The 20,190-nt window shown below is 44.4% G+C and overlaps 1 protein-coding gene across 2 annotated transcripts; it reads right to left on the bottom strand.

Moving 5' to 3' along the window:
- Positions 1-131: 131 nt before the first annotated feature.
- On the bottom strand, positions 132-19,646 carry plekhn1 (pleckstrin homology domain containing, family N member 1). 2 transcript variants are annotated; one of them, XM_035387276.1, is made up of 16 exons: positions 19,387-19,646; positions 17,070-17,160; positions 15,575-15,736; positions 14,036-14,116; positions 12,950-13,040; positions 10,148-10,287; positions 9,026-9,172; positions 8,011-8,091; positions 7,430-7,505; positions 7,122-7,267; positions 6,646-6,783; positions 5,325-5,576; positions 4,974-5,129; positions 3,787-4,020; positions 3,153-3,201; positions 132-1,427 (listed from the first exon to the last, which is right to left on the bottom strand). In XM_035387276.1, exons 1-16 carry the CDS (start codon positions 19,458-19,460, stop codon positions 1,246-1,248), a joined length of 2,100 nt encoding a protein of 699 aa, XP_035243167.1. In that variant the 5' UTR covers positions 19,461-19,646; the 3' UTR covers positions 132-1,245. The 2 variants fall into 2 exon arrangements, with proteins under 2 accessions (XP_035243167.1, XP_035243168.1); XM_035387277.1 differs by having other exon boundaries at positions 3,787-4,017.
- Positions 19,647-20,190: the final 544 nt, after the last annotated feature.

Here is a 20,190-nt window from a genome sequence, read left to right as displayed (position 1 = left end):
AATGTCACATTACCCCTTTCCCCAACACACAACCAAACACACACACACACACACACACAAATAGACAGTGAAACTGGAAATATTAGAATAGTTTTTGTTAAATTAGGTCCATTTAAAAAAAAGATCACATCTGCAGTGTAATTCTGTTTATTTTCAGATTAAATACAGACACAAACAGAGGAGCAACAGATATGTTCAGCAGTCTCTCAAGAAGATTTCTCTTTAAATAACTTAAATTATACTTCTGAAAGCATTGAGTTCTACAGAAGAAAACATGAAAAAGCCTCTTAAATATAACAGCATAACCACAATCAAAAGATCACTAAAATACACAGGCAAGATAATTTCATGCTACGTTGTTTTTCTCAGTCTGTTTCTCAATAAATAAAAAAGTGAATCAATGTAACCACAGTTTTGATGACTAAAAACTAAACAGGAAAAAATAAGACATTTAAAAAGCTAAAAGCACTCTAAAATAAACTATTTACATATTGCACAATGTAATGTAACACTACACTTAATGTGATAGACCTGTTATCTTCAAGTTGTCTTTGAGTTCCAAATTCAGGTCCTGGAGAGTGTTGAGTGCAGTACTGAAGGAGGCATTTTAGTGTATTTGCCTGAAATATTGTGCCTAAATCTAGACAAGTACTTCTTTCGACCAGTTGCTTTTTGACTACTGGCACATTGTAACATTTTGCTATGAGGGGTACCCTTCAGTCTTGAAATCGAAGTTGACGTTTTTATTGCTGTTCGTGCGGCGGTAGAGGACACGAGGAAGTGCTCTGGAATGCAGTCACTGTGTGCTCGGGAAGGATGGGGTCAAAGTTACAACAAAAAAAAAGAATTTGGTTTGGCCACTTGACTCATCTGGGAGTGGACCACAATGCGGCACGCAGCCCATAGCAATGTGGAGACACTCCTTGTGCGACTTCCTGCAAGATATTTTACATCAGACGAATTATAATCCAGATTTATTCCTTTTGTAAAACAATTCCGCCCCCCCCCTTTTTTTTTCTTTCTTTTTTCCTTACTTGCATTGCCTCCTGAGTTTCCCAGCGCTTGCACACCAGGAATACTGCAGCACTGGTATTCTCACCTGTGTGCCAGTAGATAATATGGCCTGCACTCCTGGTGAGAGTCTTTACTGTCTGGCACTCAGAAGCCCAGAAGTCCAATGTTATAAAGTGGCAGTTATATATGAAATGTGAAACTGGCACAAAAGCCCCCTGCGCAGTTGTCTTCTTACGACCATCTCTGTCGTGACATCATATGAGTGACATCACTCCTGCCCTGGTTTGCCTGCGTTTGGTGTGCTAAAATCCCAGATCCTGCAAACATCCCAGAATTGCAGTTGAAGTCCCAGACGTTGTCATAGTCTTCCTCCAGAATGGCCGATTCCTTGTGTTCCAGGTCAGTAAATTTGTCTGTTGGGGCGACAGAGGGATTTTCAGGTGGTTAGTTAAAACTACCTGAAAAAAACGATTTGGTGGAAAAATGACTATTTCTATTTGGCTAAAAGTACATTTACTGTGTCCTTTGAGCACTCAAGTTGATATATGCCTGGTGGCACACGTCTCCAAAGATCTGGCGTGCAGGTAAATTAAAATGACGCAACTGTGATTCATAACGGAAACATAAGTCATATTTACATTACACTAACAGGAAAATTTAATGATTTGTGTACTTTAATGTGACAGTATAAGATAAGCCTACATTTACATACTGTAAATACTTGCCTACTGCATACACACATCTGTGAAAATGGTGATATGCTGCACATTTTTATATATGAATAAAAAACTCATTAATTGGTTTTAATACATAATACTTAATACTTTAATACTTAATTTCTAAGCATGTAAGACTTCTGTAACCCAAATTTAAGTTGTGTGGATAAGTGAAATGATAAGGAATAACAGACAAAAAAAAAATATGACTCCATGAAAGTGCCAGCTGTGTGTTGTATATCAACATATGTAATGGCCATAAGGTGTCCTTATATGCTCTTCTACATAATTCTGTGATTGTCTGTACTGTGTGTGTGTGTGTGTGTGTGGGTGTGCTGCAGTAAAAAATGCTGTTGAAGCCTTTTCTAAGCCTAGCTTCACACCCACATCTGTGTTTGCAATCTCCACTGTTACTGCCCTGATAGCATGCCCAGCCTTGGGCTGCCACACCCGGCCAAGCCCCCCCCCCCCCCCAATCTGCCCAGAAACAGAGCGTGTCATAACTCGGAGAGAAGGTCAGGGTATCATCGACAGAGCGGAGCGACGTGCCTATACAGCCTGGCCTGCAACTTTGGGATAGGATCGCAGGGGCGGACTCAGACAACAGGGACAGAGTGAGGCGGTCACAAAGGCCAGGTCAGGCTGGCGTATACAGTTTCACATTGCAGGCATGCAGATCGCTTCTGTGAGACCACTGCTTAGAAAAAGCATCGGACTGGATGTTGATATTCTTATATAAATCACTGTCATAATGGCCATACACTCCTGAGCTTTAACAGGTTAAATTACTTGGTGCTTATCTCTAGAGCATCAGCCTTCATTAGCCTGCTGTTGACCTGGAAATTTACAGCAGGCAGTGTAGTGCAGCTCGGTGCTCCAGAAACTGGGTTTGCAAACAGGAGGCGGCAGGTGTGACTCAGGTAGAGCACACGCACCACACCAGAATGCACTGTGCTGCTTCAGACAATTTCCAGCTGCACAAACAGACCATATTTATACACGTACGTATGCTACTGCACGCAGGGTATGTCACCCAGGATTAGGATGCGCTTCAACATTCTACATAAATTAAAAGGTAAAATGTTCTCCCTATTTTTGGAAGTGTCAGAATCACGATTTTTGCATATTTTGTGTTTTCCCAAGCCATCTAAATGAGTGCGCTCTGACCTATTTTACGCAAAAGAGAAGTTTTTCAACTTTTCTCATCACTGCTTTCCAGAAATGGTTTTACACAAGAAACGGAATGTAAAATTCAAATGAGCTGCCGGCTCAGCTCAGTCGCAACGAGATTTGCGGGTGCAGCGCGCGCGTCAGCAATAATGCAAACTCACACGGCGCATTCCAGTTCCCGAGCGGAAAGACAAAATGCTGAATGCGACCGCGAAACGGCGGAGAGACGACCGGCATGCCGGACATTCCTACCTTGCGAATAATCCGTGGACATCCGCTGGCATTGTGCGGGGAAGGTCGCCTGTGAGCAACAGAAAAAACAGAGGGTGATTTTATCTGTTTGATCGCGGTTAAATTTAGCACGTCCTCCCTGGAATTCCAACCGGATCAGCGGGGCGTCGCATGCTCGCGGTCGACTGGTCTCCCGGGTGGCCGGAGCTCGGTTACACGCAGGCATTTTTACGGTGCTCGCACAGATCCAGTCATTTGCCACGACTTGCAGTTTGCATTACATCTTTTCATTACGCACATGCGGGAGCCTTCTCAGGTACCTTTGGCTTGCTAGATGACTGTATAATAACACTGTTCCATTTAATAAGGATAGTTACTTGCATGATTTTTTGCATGAATTATATATACTATATTGATTACTATATACATAAATTATATTATAATCGTACCACATTTTACTATTGCACCAATAATGAATATTACACACAATGGTTATTCTTTGCACTCTTTACGCTTCTATTTTTTAATGCTCTGGAGCCAACTGCCAAATTAATAAGTGGCAGAAAGGAGGCCTGATAAGACGCACATTCACAGGAGCCCACTCTGGTGCATTCTGGGACTTGCAGTAGGCCCGGGGTGTGAGTCCTGTGCATACCTGTGCGGTGATGCTGTGTTTGGGCATGGCTGTGGGGGTGGACAGCAGCTTCAGTTTTGAGAAGTCTTCAGTCCTAGGATCGACACCCCTGTGAGCGTTTTGCACTTCCTGTTTTAGGGGCTGGGTGTTCCTGTACTTCTTGCCCAAGGGAGGGCTTTGCAGCCGGAAGGGTGGGGGCACAATCTGGGGGCCCTGATGGAGTGCCGACCTCTCCCAGAACTGTCTCGACACCTGCTGTGTGCAGAACACGGCATCAGAAATAAGACAGGGCACGAGCTCTGCTTCCTTTAAACCTGGATCATGACTTAAGTTCATACACAAATCAAAAATCATCACTTTAGTTTCACTACATGCATCTGCTTATACAAAATAAAGGACACGATGAAATTTATCTGTTCTTTAATATGTGGCATCTCCAATTCCACCCAAATTTGGAATGTCTACTTTGCAAACGATGTACAAGCGTGCTCATATACGTGCCCTGCTGCCAGCTTCTTTTTGTAACTGCAGCTGTGCATGCTTAGAACGGTGAAGGAGGACACCCAATCATACGTGTGCACAGAGAGCAAGCCACAGGCAAGTGGACAGCCAAAAGCAATAAACACTATCCCCGCTAACCAAGTCCCTCCCATATGTCGCTTTGGAGATGCAAAGCTGATCGTGCACCACCCCAGCAGGGCTGCTGGCTACAGTCAACACTGGCACGGGTCCAAGACCATGGCGCTCACTCATGTGCCGCAAACGGCACTTTTACCAGGTGAGAGGACATTATTCACTTTAAACATCATTAACAGAGGATCATTGTATCAGCTGTCACCCAAGGCCAAAGTTTACTGTAATTACTATTTGAGTGTGATCGTTGGCGTGGCAGAAAGTGTTTAAAAAGTGTCTGAAAATGAAATGCACCACGAACTGAAATGGGAAAGTGTTTTGGAGGTCCGATGGTCAGCCAGGCACATACAGTATTAAATGGCCATTAGGAGACGCATTCGGGTAAGCTTGCTTCCCTGGTGAGCCACCCGAGATGGTGTTTAATGCCTTAATGCCCCACGCTACCAATTAATCATGATGAGTGTGGGGAAATGTCAAGCATGCGGCCCCGTTGCCCTGTCCAATCTGCCGCCCTGGGTGAGCCCAGGCTCTGTGTAAAGCGAGGGGTGAGATCCAATACTCTCTGACCCACTTACCGGTGGCCTCGCATAGTTGTCCTCAAAGAGGTACCCCCCGGGGGTGCAGGGGTCATCGTAGAGGGGGGACAGCGGCTTCCGGGGGCCGCACATGACCGAGTGCCTCTGGGGGGCCGAGTGCTGGTAACTGGTTTGGGTAGTGCTCCAGCTGTTTGACTGAACACGGGGGAGAGGAGAGATTTTGGTTTTTAAACGGTACATTGACCTTTTGCGTCTATTGCATGGATACTCAAATCTGGCCCTCGAAATCCAAATCCCTTTCTGGTTTTCTTTTCTCCCAGTCATGGTTAAGGGTAGGGTTTAAGGTTAGATAAATGTGTATAGGGTGTAGGGCTGGAGAGATGTTGGTACCTTGACCAAGGGGGCCTTCTCCACCTGCCGAACAGGGGCGCCCTGATGCATGGAGGTGTAGGGCATGTTGTAGACGGGCGATGGCGGTACATTGTCCGGCCGGTCCAAGCTGTGCTGGGGGGAGGAGTAGCACAGCGAGGAGGGGGGGCGGAGCTCGGGGACGGGCCGCAGGCGGGAGGACACGCTGCTGCTCCGGCTGCTCGCGTGCGCAGACAGTTCCGTCTCGCCGGAGGTTGGCCGGCTGGAGATGTACTGCAGAGGGGACAGGTCAGCACAGCATTTTAATCACCCACACATTCCATAAAGGAGTGGCATCACGCAACACCATCGACAGGATGGAGGCAGTGGGCGGAGTTATTCACTTATTTACACAATACTGTAAAAGATTTAACCCTTTGAAGAGTAGGTTTTTTTGGAATGTTTTTTTTTCTTCTTTTTTTTCAAAATTCAGTCAAAGTCAGTGTTCTAGAATTCCGCTGTTCAGTTACCAGCAGTGATTGTTACATCAGCATTAGAATGTTCAGTTAAGAACACTGTAATCATATATTTGTGATTTTACACCTGAAAGAGGTTAGTATCGTCTTATGCGACACATCAGTTAGCACTTAATTCCACCTGACAAAGTGAACAGGTTTGCGTTGAGAAACAAATCCAAAAATGACAGCCAACCAACCCTCCCAAAAAATTCAATTAGATTACAGAAACAACACAATGTAATATTTATGCTAAGAGTATTTAATTGGTTATATTTTTTAAATGGCAGCAAAATTTGAGACGCTACAAAAAAACATGACGCTTCATTTACCAGCGTACCTGCCAGGAGCTTACGAAAGTGTCGGTTATTAGTTCCCTCTGCAACTCACGGTTGGGGGAGACGGAAAACCACCCAGCGGTTGCATTACAAGCGCTGAAGAACAAAGCGGCCTTGTGTTCCGTGAGGGTTTTCTGCCTGGCCCCTTATCAACTAATTTGATGGGCAGCCTCCCCAAGGGATCCTGGGGTCACATGACACCGCCATAAAATCCCATTCAGCGTGAGACACGACGGCTTTGTCTGGTTTCAATTTCACGGGTGTGCGCCTCGCTGCCTAACGCTTTCAGCTTAGTGTAGGGTCACAGTTGAGCAATTAATAGGTATATCTGTTAACATATTATGGGTTTGCGTATATCTTTTTTCAATGAAAAATAAGATATTACAATTTTTTTCTGTAATATATTTTGGATTTTTAATATGCTTGATTTTCCATATTTACATTATTTTTGTAATTCATGTTGGCTTTTTGGTCCACACAGCATGCGAACTCGCGAATGACTGGACTTACGCAGAGCGGCTCGGTGTAACCGGGAGACAGCAGGTCGTCCACATGGTTGAGGAACGGGAGCCCGTTGGACGCCCTCGTATTCAGGGAGTTGCTCAGCTCCTGGCCGCTCTGTCCACTCCATCTGTCAAGCGCCGGAGCCTACGATGGGGCGTGCAAAGAGACCTTAAGAGCAGCACAGAGCAGCGGAATCCAGCAGTGTGTGAGTGGGTGTACTGGAAGTATTCGCTACAGCAAGTGATACCCGCACCAGAGTAGCAGGACAAAGTGTCCGTGACTTTTGGCGCCTTGCCTCTGTACCTCAGCAAGCTAACGTGCTAATAGCATGTGGTGGCTAATTAGTGTGGTGGCTAATGTGGAGGAATGCGCAATAAGACAAAACATCCATCTCCTTCGGTCTGCCGTGCGGGTGTGAGAACGTGGACGAACAGGCTGTCGCTCCCTGATTGGGTGCAGTATTTTTTTTCTACATGTCTCACCTCTGTCTGTGTCGGTGTGTAGATTATGTCATAGACCGGAGGAGGGGGGATGTGCACTGCCGCTGGCGTGTCCTGGAAATGGCGAATCCACTCATGGAAGTCGTTCTCCTCCAGGCAGGTCACCATGATGGGGTGTATCATTTTCCCTGAAAACAGAACCACAGCTGAAAGAGTCAGCGGGACTTTCCAGATGACTATCTTAAAGTTACGTGTACAGGTAGACCAGGTAATAATCCCAGATACGAATTTTAGAGGGACGTCTGGCAAATGATGCACAAATACACAGTTCGGCTTTTAAAATAGTTCACCTTCAATCACGAACGTGTTGGGTTTCACATTGTGGCAAGGCAGGGTCACACTGACGGTGTCTAGAGGAAGCTTCCCCTGCAAATGCACATATTGTCATAAATACCAGTGGTGCTTCAAAGAAAACCCAGCTGATAATGGGTTATATTAATGATAAATGTAGGAGTGGCTGATATATTTCCATTTACATCCAGTATTCCCTTTTAATTTCACTTATGATAGTTTTAATGATATTATTATACCATATTTGTGTTTTGCTCAGATTAGGCACCTCACATGCGTATATGTAATGACTGGGACACTGGGCAATAGGAGGTGTATGCTCCCAGAGGTTAAATGAGGTCCTGGTCTTTTAGATCCCATGGCCACTCCCAACAGAGAGTAGAGTTTCCAAGTATATATCTCTGTCAATCTGACCACCCAGCTCTTCCTCGGCATTCATTTCTCTCTATCTCTACAGAAGTGCAGTTAGTTTTGGGGGCAGATTGTCTGCACGTATAACAGCATAGTGTGATACTTGCTCTCTCCCTACAATATGCTACATAACTTAATGAGTTTGATATGACTCATTATGATGAATTACCTTGTAGAAGAGCCCATCGCTCTCCTCAGAAAGGATGATGAGTGTGGATGGGTACATCACCAGTAGCCTGCTGTACTGTTCCTGAAAAGACATAAAGCAAAATGGACACCTTGCATTCAGTCAGCCATTTTAGCCAACAACTACTGTAGTTCCCAATCATGAATTATATGATTGATGTGATTTTGATGCTGCAGTTGGATGAGATGGCTTTGTGTTGAATATACATAAACAAAAATGTCTATTGGTCAATGCTGTCGCCCACGATATGGAAGTCTATTAGATGCAGCATAACTACTAGGTAAGGTTCTTAAATCAACACATGCTGTATATATGCAGTATGTAATTTCACAAAATAAAAAACATTGCATTGCAGAATTTCATTGCGTAGGCTATTCAGAACATTTTCAGCTGACATGTTCGTTGTGTGTCTTCACTAATGAGGGTGTGTCAGCTGGCAGCTGGTGAATCAAGTCAAAACCAAGTGAGAGTCTAAAGTCTATTTAGCTGCCAGCCAAGTCAAACAAAGTTTTTTTAAGGGTTGGTTGATTACTTCCTGTATTTAGATTTTTGAGATTTGTGTACAGTGGGGACATGGTTATATTGGCTTTCTATGTACAGTTCGATAACGAACCCACAGCCAGGGACCAGGTTTTCATTAACTATCCACACCACAAGGCTAAGACCAGCATGCAGCTTCGATTGGCTATTTCATGTCTGCACAGGATGTTCCACGCAAGATTCTGTAATTATGCAGCTGAGACAAAGAGCATCCTGCAACTGTCCCACAAGTACGGCAGGAATAGAAATTATGCCTGGAGCAAAAAGCACAGGGTTGCATAATGCTGGAAAGTCAGTCAGAACAGTATTATTATTTTCCCGTTTGTTACAGGAAAGCCGCCTTTCGTCAAAGGCACCCAGAGGGTTTACCTTTTGAATGACGGAGTGTACATTGTGACTTTATCCGGTCTAATGAAACAGGCTGTGGAAACAGACTTGATTGACAGGTCGGCGTTACCTTGCACGGCAGGTGCTGCAGCCTGACTTTGCTGACGTAGGTGACGGGCCCCAGGGAGTCCCTCTGAGACCCCTCCCATTCATAAATATGCTCGTTCATCACCGAATTCCTCAGCTCCTCTCCACCCTTGCTGCTGTCATCTGTGTGCTGTGTAAAAAAAACACACACACACACACACACAAGGTTAAGGTCAGAAAATTCCCAGAGCTCTCGCCAACACGTTAATCCTGTGTTCACAGAAATTGTGAGTGTTTTTTTTTCTTCATTCACTCATTAAAGTAATCAGCCATCGCCAGTTGCTGGGGTTACGCTCTGAGACTGGCATCAAGACTGGCATTTCCATGGTTTGTGGCTGAGCACCTGGCCATCCAGGGCTGTCACAGAATTGCAAGCTCCTTTCCGGTCTCTAATCCGGCACAGGGGAGTAAACGGATTTGGCCTGTCAGATTTTGCAACATATTGCAACACAGGTACGGGCGTGTGCAATAAGGACACGCCAGAGCACAAGTGAGCCATTACCGCTCTTTTGATGTAGTCGCCACGACTACTGCTTGTTCCCACCCCCGCACAGTACAGTCTGAGCACAGCACAGTCCACAGTCACTGCATATCAGTTAATGGACCCTGTGCTGTCATTTATGCAGTGCTTGTTTTCAGCCCTGTGATACGTAGAGTGAGTCCCACAGAGGACTGATTTATTTAGCAGACACTCATGCTCAACATAGCCATTCAATAAGGTTAAACAAATGCTGGTACAGACATTAAAAACGACTACGGCAATAGCATCATTTTTAGTCTCAAAGGAATGGAAGCGTCACACGTGAGTCTAGAATGGAGATTAAATATTAATACAAGCCCACAGTTAACAAGCTATAATGCTAAGGGCCGAAGGCTGACGAGTGTAGCACAGTGGGTAAGGAACTGAGCTTGTAACCGAAAGGTTGCAGGTTCGATTCCCGGGTAAGGACACTGCCGTTGTACCCTTGAGCAAGGTACTTAACCTGCATTGCTTCAGTATATATCCAGCTGTATAAATGGATACAATGTAAAATGTTATGTAAAAAGTTGTGTAAGTCGCTCTGGATAAGAGCGTCTGCTAAATGCCTGTAATGTAATGACGAACCTTGAGCCTAGCGTACACGTTCGTTTCGTCCGAGGCGATGACGCCGCCGTTGGCTTCGACGTGCTCCTTCAGGAGGCCGAACCAGGCGTCCAGCTCCTCCTGGTCTGCGCAGTACACGATGATGGGGTTCAAGCTGACGCCTGCGGAGGGGGGAGAGGAGCGGGTCAGAGTTGTGTAGGCGGCCCACTTCCACACGGATTCCAGAAGAGAAACAAACTAGTGAGCTTATATGAGAGGCGATAAAACCAGCAGCTTAGCGGAAAGAGACGCAAAATACATTCAACTCTTTGCCAACTTTGACAGTAGAAGTAAATACAGTTTAAACTAACTGTGCAGTTGGTTGTGTTGTGCCAATTGAATTTTAATCTCTGGGAAGTTGTGTTTGAAAGATAAATGCTGCAGTTGTGAATTTTGTGTGTGTGTGTATGTGTTTGTGTGTGTTGTCTCTTTCATTATCTTGTGCGCTACATATTAACTACATATTATATGGCAAGTCATTATTGTAAATTATAAGTTATTCTGACTGACCTACCTGGTTAAATACTGGGGGATAATAATGTTCACATTACATTTTCATCGCTAACACTGGTGCCCTCCACCTTCGTACATCGCTCTGGATAAGCGAGTGTGCAAAGTGATTGTAACACAATGTAATGGGATATAATGGCCACAGATACGGCAGTGCGAATATCAAGCTGTATTGCACTGGGTGTGCTGGAGGGCTGGAGAACTTCACAGCCTCTCTTGTAGGATGTGTGAACGTCTCGGAAACGTTTTACTAAAGTAATTAATCCTTTTCAGCACTTCTATCATTGCAAAGCGGATATTAAGCTTTCAGGCTTGCTGTTCTTGTGCTGCTCTTTTAAAAAAAATTTTTTTTTAAAAGCAATGTTCTTTTTTAAGGAATGTTCTCTCAGGAATTGGCTATAATGACCTTAATAAAATGCACACTATGCAGCTAACATTGTTCAACACCATACTGAAAAACAAAACACCCCAATCTGAAGAGCTGCCTTACAGACCAGGCGTAAGGCTGGACCTCCCCTTAGGCCACACCTGCATACCAAAGATAACAGGACAGATTACATCCCAGTCCTTCCCAGAAATCTGTCTTTGATTGGAAAGCATGCTACTCGAGGACCCAATGCTGGTGATACTTAGAGTGTCTTAGAGAAACTGAGATCTTGAAGCAGGCCATTGTAACCAATGGCATACTAGTGCAAGTTCAAGATTTTATTCATGCAGCTCAAGTCTATGGCATGTGTGTGCAATATCATTTGTCTGCTTCCCATACATTCCTGTCTTAATTGGATGGTTAGATCCTAGGTGCTGAAAGGTGTGGTGGAGCTTTCACGTGAACATGTGAACTTATATTAAGCAGCGACATGGCAGGCACATCATTTTGAAAAAAAAAAAGCCAATATAGCTGGAATGGTCTTATTCGCTTTTTGTTCCCTGTATGACCAAGAGCATTTGTCTGAGCATTTCATTTTCTGTTGTTTTCCAGTTCTTGTGTATTGTCATGCTACATCATGGATATACGTTTGATTGATTACTCAGGTCTGAGCTAGAATAACTTTTTGTTCTTGATAGGCATTTGTTGATACTAAATTAGAGCCTTCCACCTCCTGCTCAGAGTTGCATATTAAAACCAAATGCCAATTTTAAACTGAACACATTGCTGAGGAATGTTCAGTTAGTCTGCGGAACATGGTTTTTTTTTTTACCATGTTCAGGTCAAAACTGAATGTTTTTCTTTATTCTGTCGAGACAGATTTTTCCCTAAGGCATTTGTTAATAATTTATGTGAATCGAGAAAACACGTCTTGGTGGCAAGCTGTGCAAGTAGAAGGCCTTGTTAGAATGTGCCATACTTTAGCCAGAGCGTGCAATGGCATCTTCGCTCAACAGCTGAACAAGTTCTAGTGCACCTGCCAGTTAACAAGAAGCACTTTGTATAGCCAGAAGGCCTTAAATCAGTCCAGGCCCAAAGGGTGGGGTTTGGAGGCACCACAAGTGATGCTTTATGGCCCTTTAGAATCGGAGGAATGTCTATCCCTGCTGTAAACCGCTTCAATTTTTTTTTTTTTTTTGGCGTGAGATAAAGAGCCAAGGGAGACGTGCTTAAGGCAAGTATACGATGAGCACCTAGCGCACTCACTTAAAGATTGGTCAGAGATATTTGCCAGGGCGTGTCAAACGTTTCCCTGATTATCATCATTATCGGGGATTGGCTAGAGTTGGCTCACCACATTTTTGTACATACAGCAGCAAGCAGCACAAGTCCACATACAGATTGTGCTTCTTTTTTGTTGTTGTGTTGGTCAGATGCAAATGAAAGTGCTGATGTGGTCACAAGAGAAGGGAATAACCTGAAACCCCCCAAATATTAATAAGGTGCATAAGTGTGTCCCTGTGATTCTACTGTATATGTTTGGTGTTCTGTTTTTTTTTAATTCAGAAAAAAACTGAAAGTGTCAGCTGTGTGTTGACCTGCTTGTATCAGATGGCATGTAAAATTCACAGCTCGTATAAGTGCTAAATATAGTTTCATGTGGAAGCCATCTTAAACATGTGATGGGCACATATTTGTATTTCGAGTATGTGTTTGGTTTTTGTTTAGTAGTTACACTGTATGGTTTCCTGTCCACCCGTCAGTCCTGTGCCCAGTTGGAATCTTCCCCTGCAGAGCAAGTCAGGGCAGGGTGCCCTAAACTCTGTAACATGAACGTTTCGGGGTTGTGTTCTCCTTTGGGCCTGCCGGTGGGACTGGTGGGTCTTTTAAAGACGCAGGCCGCTTACCGTTAACTTGGAATGCAAAGTCGTTGGGCTCCCCGGTGCCGCCGCTGCTGGGGAGTTTGCAAATTGTCAGTTCCTTCAGTGGAAGCGTGCCCTGTGGGAAGGTTACACAGCCATTTGAATAAGGATGGGAACTGGGTAATATCATATTCATACATGACATCACCATACTGCATTATGTTTCACTTCTATTGATCCCCATGAACATGCTAAATATTTCCCATATACAGTCCAGTACAAAAGTTACTTAATGCCATTGGTGAGGAAAAAAAAATTCCTCTCTTTTTTTGCACAGTTCAATAAAACTAATTTACAGCATTTGCAAAACCACAATGCAAATACACTCCTCTAAGTTGCCTAGACCATAGAGCATGGAGAAGGAAGGTGCCACCCATTTGATAAACACATTTTAGACAAGGGAAAAAAAACGGTATTAAAACTAGTCACCTGGTAAATACAGCAAGTGACATAGTGATCTATGATACAGCGATATTGATGAAGTCACAGCCGGGAGAAATTCTTTTATGACAGGAATTGGGGCTCTTATCTAAGCTGCCACGGCCCGGGCTGAGCAGGGCACCACGCCAGACACACTCACCATGTATGTCTCATCAGAAGCCCATAGTGATCGCCCAATTGGCCAAGTGAATTAACTTTCTATGGTCTTTTTTTACAAAGAAATTAAAGGACAGAACACCTTTGGAACCTTACAAGGGACATCCGTGCGTCTAAACATATTAGGACGTACAGTATCAGCTTTTTGTTTTCCTCATCTATTCATCCCATAGCTGCGTCAGTGTATGATTACCAGAGTCACACTTCTCCTTGTCTCGGTCCTGTGGGAATTTCGGCTGATAAAAGTGAATATTTTAGCTATTTCTCATCTTAGAGGAAAAGGTCCACAGTTAGCGAAACAGATGTCAACCAGCAGGCATAATGCAGCAACCGTTCATTAAGTTTGCTCATTCCGATCACGGTCCTGACTGACAGAAATGCTTCTACGTGGGAGAGAGACCGGGCTCTGCCCAGGCCAGCAGTGAGATGCTTAGGCACAGGAAGACGTGCGGTCTTCAGTGAGCAAGCTCTCACCTGGTAGGTCAGCCCAGCTGGGTTGTTGGAGACGAAATGAAGGTGTGTCTGGAAGAGGTCCAAGAAGCAGTCGTGTATGTCCTGAGGGAACAGATGAGATAGAGAAAGAGATTGGCCAGTGGCATTTTTTTTTTTTAACAAAGAGAGACCGAGTATGAGAGAAGTTTGATTGCACAACTTCACGTCAATAATTACCCAGGGCTGGACCCAGTCATTTATCTCAATACTGCCCTTGAAACCTACAAATTCTAAGGCCACTGGATGGTATTCAGTGTGATAGCTTACAAAGACCATGACACACACTTGTTCCGTTGCCGCTTACTCAGCCTGTGCGTGGCTCGCTACAGCAGTGTGTACAGCTGAAATGGTTGTTTTGCGCTGTACAGATGAACTTACCCTCGTTTGGTTTCATAAAGACACAGCCAACCTTTTTTTATGAAACAGCACCAACATCGGCCAGTAATTTAGTTCCAAAACCACTTGATTGATTCTGTTTGACGCTTTCGTATTTTTCCTTCTTTCACACCGGCACTCTGTTAACTGCCAAAATATGACTGCCGCTCTTTTTCATTGAGAAAAATGGCATGACGCAGCTCACTGAGTGGTGTTCTCACACTGCCTTGGCTGCAGGTGGATTACAGGCACCGCCCCCAATCTCACACTCTCTCTTCGTCTGCTCCTCCCTTCCTGTATGATTCAAATCCGAGTCCTGATTCAAATTCAATTCAAATGGAAGCTTTCTTTAATTTTCTTCCCTTCCTGTGCGACTTAAATTCAAATCCTGATTCAAATCCAATTCAAATTCAAGCTGTCTTAGCCTTTGATGTGACTTTTCAGCAATGTAATGTAATGTCATATGTAATGTCATATAATGTTGTGTAGGGATGTCTTTATCTACAACATATAAATGATGCAATGGCAATAGTTATGGTTGTATAATTCAAACAGCACCTTAAAGACTAATTTGTTTGTGTAATAATTATATAAACTGAAAACTGTAAAAAAAAAAAAAAAAGATAGAATTAAAGTAATAAAAAAAGAATAAAATAAGAAAGAACAAATAAGAAAACAACGCCCCTCCTCTGACTCTCTACCAGCCTGCCTCTCCCTCCCTCATCCTCTTCCTCTCCTCCCAGTACGCACATAACTGAGCACAAGGATGTTTCGCAACCCTGATGGTTCTGCATGTTCCGACATGGGCTGTGATCGCCTATGCTCTGCGTTTCAGCAGTTCACTGTTCCTGTGAGATGAAGCAGCAGCATTTCATCGGTGAACCCCCCCCCCCCCCCCCCAACTTCGCACTTCTGCATTTTCAGCTTTCAGTAGTCCCTCCCCCTTATGGCTCGATTGCACATTGATTCTAGCACCGATAATTAAACTCACACTTTCATAACCAGCATTTATTTTAGAACATCAAGCAGGTTTCACAGCTGGGTCACACGGCGGCATCACAGAGGTGACGGAACGTAGCACAGCAACGTTAAGCTAAGTTCCGTTCGTAATAACCATGTTGTCCTGGTTACGAGGGCGGGGCTTACCTGGCAGTGCAGGAAACGGAAGCGCACTTTGGAGCTGTGGATCATCCTGCCGTAGTTCTTCACGTTGACGCTGCTCTTCTTCCAGCCGCCAGAGGGGTCGTAGGCAAACGGCGGGTTCCATTTTATGTTCTCTATCGTTTTGAGATCCTTCTGTGACATTTCCTGAATTAAAAGAGAAATAACTGGTCAGGTGTGCGTTCTGAAAACAGTCACTATGACAAACCTAAGCATTGATGGTAGGACTACATCCTGAAAACACACAGAGTAGGCCTATAGGTCAAAGACTGTGGTCCACTCAAACTCCAGGTAAACAGTGCAAGGATTCATAATGACAAAATGGTGGACACACTCCTACGTATACCATGGTGAGCAATTGAGTAAATGTAAAGGTAAATGGCTGTGACAGGGATTTGTCTCTTGGTGTTGGCACCTAAAATACTTCTAAAATTCAAGTGTTTGATAGTACTTAAAGTGTGGTTTGTGAAGGTTCCTAATAATCTGCTTGCAGTCAGCCATGACAACAAGGCTCCTGGCAGAACAGCATTAGACACTGTACAAGAATGCATCACAAGTGTTTGTAGAATGTACAGCATGTTCTAAAGGAAATTTGAGAAGTGAATTATTCTGTGATGTGCACGGAATAGATCTGAGACCAAATGTTGTGCTATTTTTGTATTCACGCCGAAGCTCACCAATTTCGCATTAGTGTCAGGATTTTAACACTTGTTAATTAACAAAGAAATGAAGAAGTATCGGTTTTATTTTTTCTCATCAAAATTAATGAGGGAGTGCCATCCTTTGTGAAACGACATTCGTTAATTCTGCTCTTTTTTATGCTTGAAATATGTGAGTGTATGCATATACCCATTTATTTGCAGTGATTAATTTTTGACACAAAAAGAACTGGTGTTTAAGTCAGGATTTGTGGGGGGGGGGGGGGGGGGGGACTAGGAGCACAGATAAGTGGAATAGTCAGTCATGGGTGCTGTATCATTTATGAATCTCAAATCAATTGAAATAGAAGGCCCAAGGGTTACTTCTGTGGCTTATCCTGTTATAATGCACTGTTCTAGTGTATGGAAGGGGCCTCCATACACTAGAAGCGTGGAATCAAACCCAGACCGTGCCAATGCCAAAAGTGGCCAGGAGCCTCTGGGGTCAGAGACAGGTGCACTTGTGTTGCCCCTTGTTAGTCGATCAGGTTCCCACAAGTCCATCTGTTAAGCGGTTAAGCTGCCCGTGAAGTGGCTTCCTCTGACTTTCAGCACGAGCCTGACGGCAAGCTGTGGCGTGATATGAAGAGGAGGCTGGCATCCCTCGCTTCTGGGAGAGAGCACGCGCTTGTCTCCGCTCTTCTAAAGCGACAGCAGAGGTTGCTGCAGCGAGCGCTAATGAATACAGCTGGGCATTCGAGACTGGGAGAAGAAGGAACAAACACAATTTTGAAAAAAATAAAATAAAACAAAAAAGCAAGTCCCTAGCTTAGAGGCCTCACCTTCCTGGGCGTGACGGTGCAGAGGATGTTTATGATGCTGTTGGACTTCACCTGGCCCTCCTGTGGGTTCTTCTTACGGAACAAGCGGTTGCTGTTTCCAAGGGAACAATTAAAATAAGAGAGATATTTTTTTAGGGAAAACTAGCTTTAAAAATAGGCATGTCTCATTTTCACTCTCAGATCAAAATGTTTTGATCATTAGTCCCTGTACAAAGCACTTGCTCTAGGAAAGTGGTATGTTTCTGAAGAAATACAGCAGAGATTGCTCAGTTGCTTTTCCTTTGCTGTTTTCATGGCGCTATGTGACAGGTATGATGAAATTGGTACCACTGCAATATTTCCAAACACATAAATGCTACATTTGTATTTGGGGAAATGCTGATTTTTTTAAACTGCTGAAGGCAGATCTTGGGGGCAATGCTGTCCAGCTGAATTTACCTTGAGTAGCTCAGTTAGCCTGAGGATTTTGTCATCTCCTTCAGAGCAAGTTGTGTATTTTGTGGTATTTTTTTACAGCTTTTTTTGGTATTTGTCACAATAGTTTTCACCACTGCAGTTTAAATTTACATAGTGGCACATGTACTGCTGCAGTTCCAGTTGGCTGTGGATAAACTGAACCAAACTACTGACCAAACATCCATTGTAATCTGCCTTTCAGTCACTGTCATTAGAGTGTAGCATTCATTAGTTTCTCCAACACAAAACCGCCACTGTTATGTAGCTGTAGAATACAAATGTTAAAATAAGGCTTCAATGCTTTCCTTTGTCACAGCTGATCTCTACTTTTTGTCATAAATGCCATCATTTAAACAAACGACTTCCTTTCAAGCCATGTGTATTGATGAGAAAGGAAATCCATCCTAGTAAACTTGATAGTCCAGTTTAAATCACTTGTGAGTCAGTTTCTAATTTGCAAGTGATTAAGATGGAGACAAAGGGTTCCCTCACAGTCTGAATGAGAAGAAATCGCAATAAGCATCAATGCCAATAAAATGGTCGCTGGCGTATCTTCGAACATCCTAACAAAGGGACAACAGAATATAACAAGTGCACAGGAAGCAGCGGACCAATATTTCCTATCTATCTTAAGTGTTTCCTCGCCTTTGCTTGTGCATCAGGATTTCGATCTGCGAAGCGTGGAATAGTGAAAGAGGAAACACTGCAGTCATTGTTGTTGATAACCGCCTTGTCAGAGGGGGCAACGGGCCCTTTGGACTATTGTCCCCTGTTTTTATTTGAAAATGCCCGGCTCTCTGGCTCGGGCGAGCTTCTGCTCCGTGGCAGCGCGCGCGCGCCCTGGCAGGGGCGAAAGCTGATACACCGCAGGGACTGAACGATTCGCCGGCGGCGTCCCGATAAACGGACGGAAGGCCCCTGCGCAGAAACTTTAGAGCGGAGCGGCATTCCACCGCGCTGCGCTGGAAAACGATGTATTCAGCTGTGGTTCGGTGTTTGTGCCTTATTTCTCAAAACCACTACTGTCACTTAAACTGACCACAGCACCAATCACGTCTTTCTCAGTTTGATCCAGATGCAGGTGGTCCTAATTTTGTTCATCACTATAAAGGCTAACAATCATATATATATACATATATATATATCAGTTTCACCAACACCATCATATGAGAAGGCTTTAAATGCAATAAAGTCAGCCCTCACTGATTTGTGAGTTTATTTTTTAAGTATGTGATTAGGTCAAAGATGGAGACAATTTAACAGTTCTCAGCAGTTTTTTGTTGAACGGTTTTCAGTTATGGATCCTTTATATAATAATTTTATAGGACCCAAAGATAAAACTGCAGGCTAAGTGAGGGTGGTGTCAGAAAAGGGGCGCATTGTCAGCAGTGTCAGTTAATCAATGGACACTTTAAAAACGCAGAGTGTGCAGGGCATTATACATTTGAGAAGAGTACTGCTGTATAAAACCTCTGGGACCGGTTCTTCTCTAACCTAGAACAGGTACAGCATGCAAAACAGCAAGCAAATCCCAACGGATCAGGCAGTGCGCAGTTAATACAACATGGACACATGAACACAGTGACCCCGGCTTTCTCATTATCCACTACCCCGCAGAACAGTTCAGTCCACAGTTAACGCCCATAACCGCACACATTTCTGTCCAGTGAATAACGACAGTTCCAGTATGCACCAACGCGGAGGCTGCGGTAACACCGGCGCCAAGTCTGCCATAACAGACCGGAATCGGGCAAACGGGTGGGACCGGAGCCGAACACCAGAAGTGGTCCTGATCCGATTCAGAAGAGCCCACAAAAGTCGAGTAAATCATAAAGCCCATAATAAAGCCCACTGCCCTCACCTGTTCCGCCGGATGAAGCTCTTGCTGGAGAACCTGAAGTTGTGGTGAGGAACGCACGACATGCTGCTCCCCATGGTGACCCTGTGTGCGCTGGGAGGGTTCGTCTGAGCTCTCTTCTTATCCGCGTTGTCTCTGCGCTGTATCCCTTCGGTACAAAAAAGCCCTGCTGTAATCCAGGCAGCGATGTGTTCTCTGACAAGGTGAGGCAGACAGTGAGGGAGACAGAGCAGTAAACCGGAGCTATACTGCGCTCGTGTGTGGGTGTGTCAGACTGGGGGGTTTGGGGGGGGTGGGGGGGTGGGGAGGGCGGTCCTCGGGCCAGAAGAGGGGAATGTGACTGTGAGTCTGTGCGTGTGTGTGTGTGTGCGCGTGTCTCTCTCGCTCTCTCTCTCTCTCTCTCTGTCTAGTGACTGTGTAACTGTCTCTGAGCTTATCTGCTTCTGTGAGTCCGTGCGTTTGTGTGCCCTCTATGAGGTCTGAGGGGAGGAGCGACGCCTTGGCAATCGAACTTCATACTTTGTGTGGGATTTCGGCACTAAATTAGCTCCAGGAGGGAGACAGGGAGCTGTTGAAGTGGTATTTTTCACACCTTCAGAGGGACAAATGGTGCTCTCTTTTTTTTAAAAAAAAAAGGTTCACAGCCCTAAAACCCTTTAAGCACAGGACTTGAGGTGACAGAACTGTGGGACTGTCACAGGTTTACCAAGACATGTCTCAACATGAAAACCTTCATTAGTTAAAAAAAAGCAAGTATAAAGCAACTATGAAGGCTTGTATATCTTAAGTTCATAAACTAGTCTTGCA

The sequence above is a fragment of the Anguilla anguilla genome, chromosome 13 (genome assembly GCF_013347855.1).
Source record: "Anguilla anguilla isolate fAngAng1 chromosome 13, fAngAng1.pri, whole genome shotgun sequence".
In the NCBI taxonomy this organism is placed as follows: Eukaryota; Metazoa; Chordata; class Actinopteri; order Anguilliformes; family Anguillidae; genus Anguilla; species Anguilla anguilla.
This window is presented reverse-complemented; position numbering and strand designations above follow the sequence as displayed.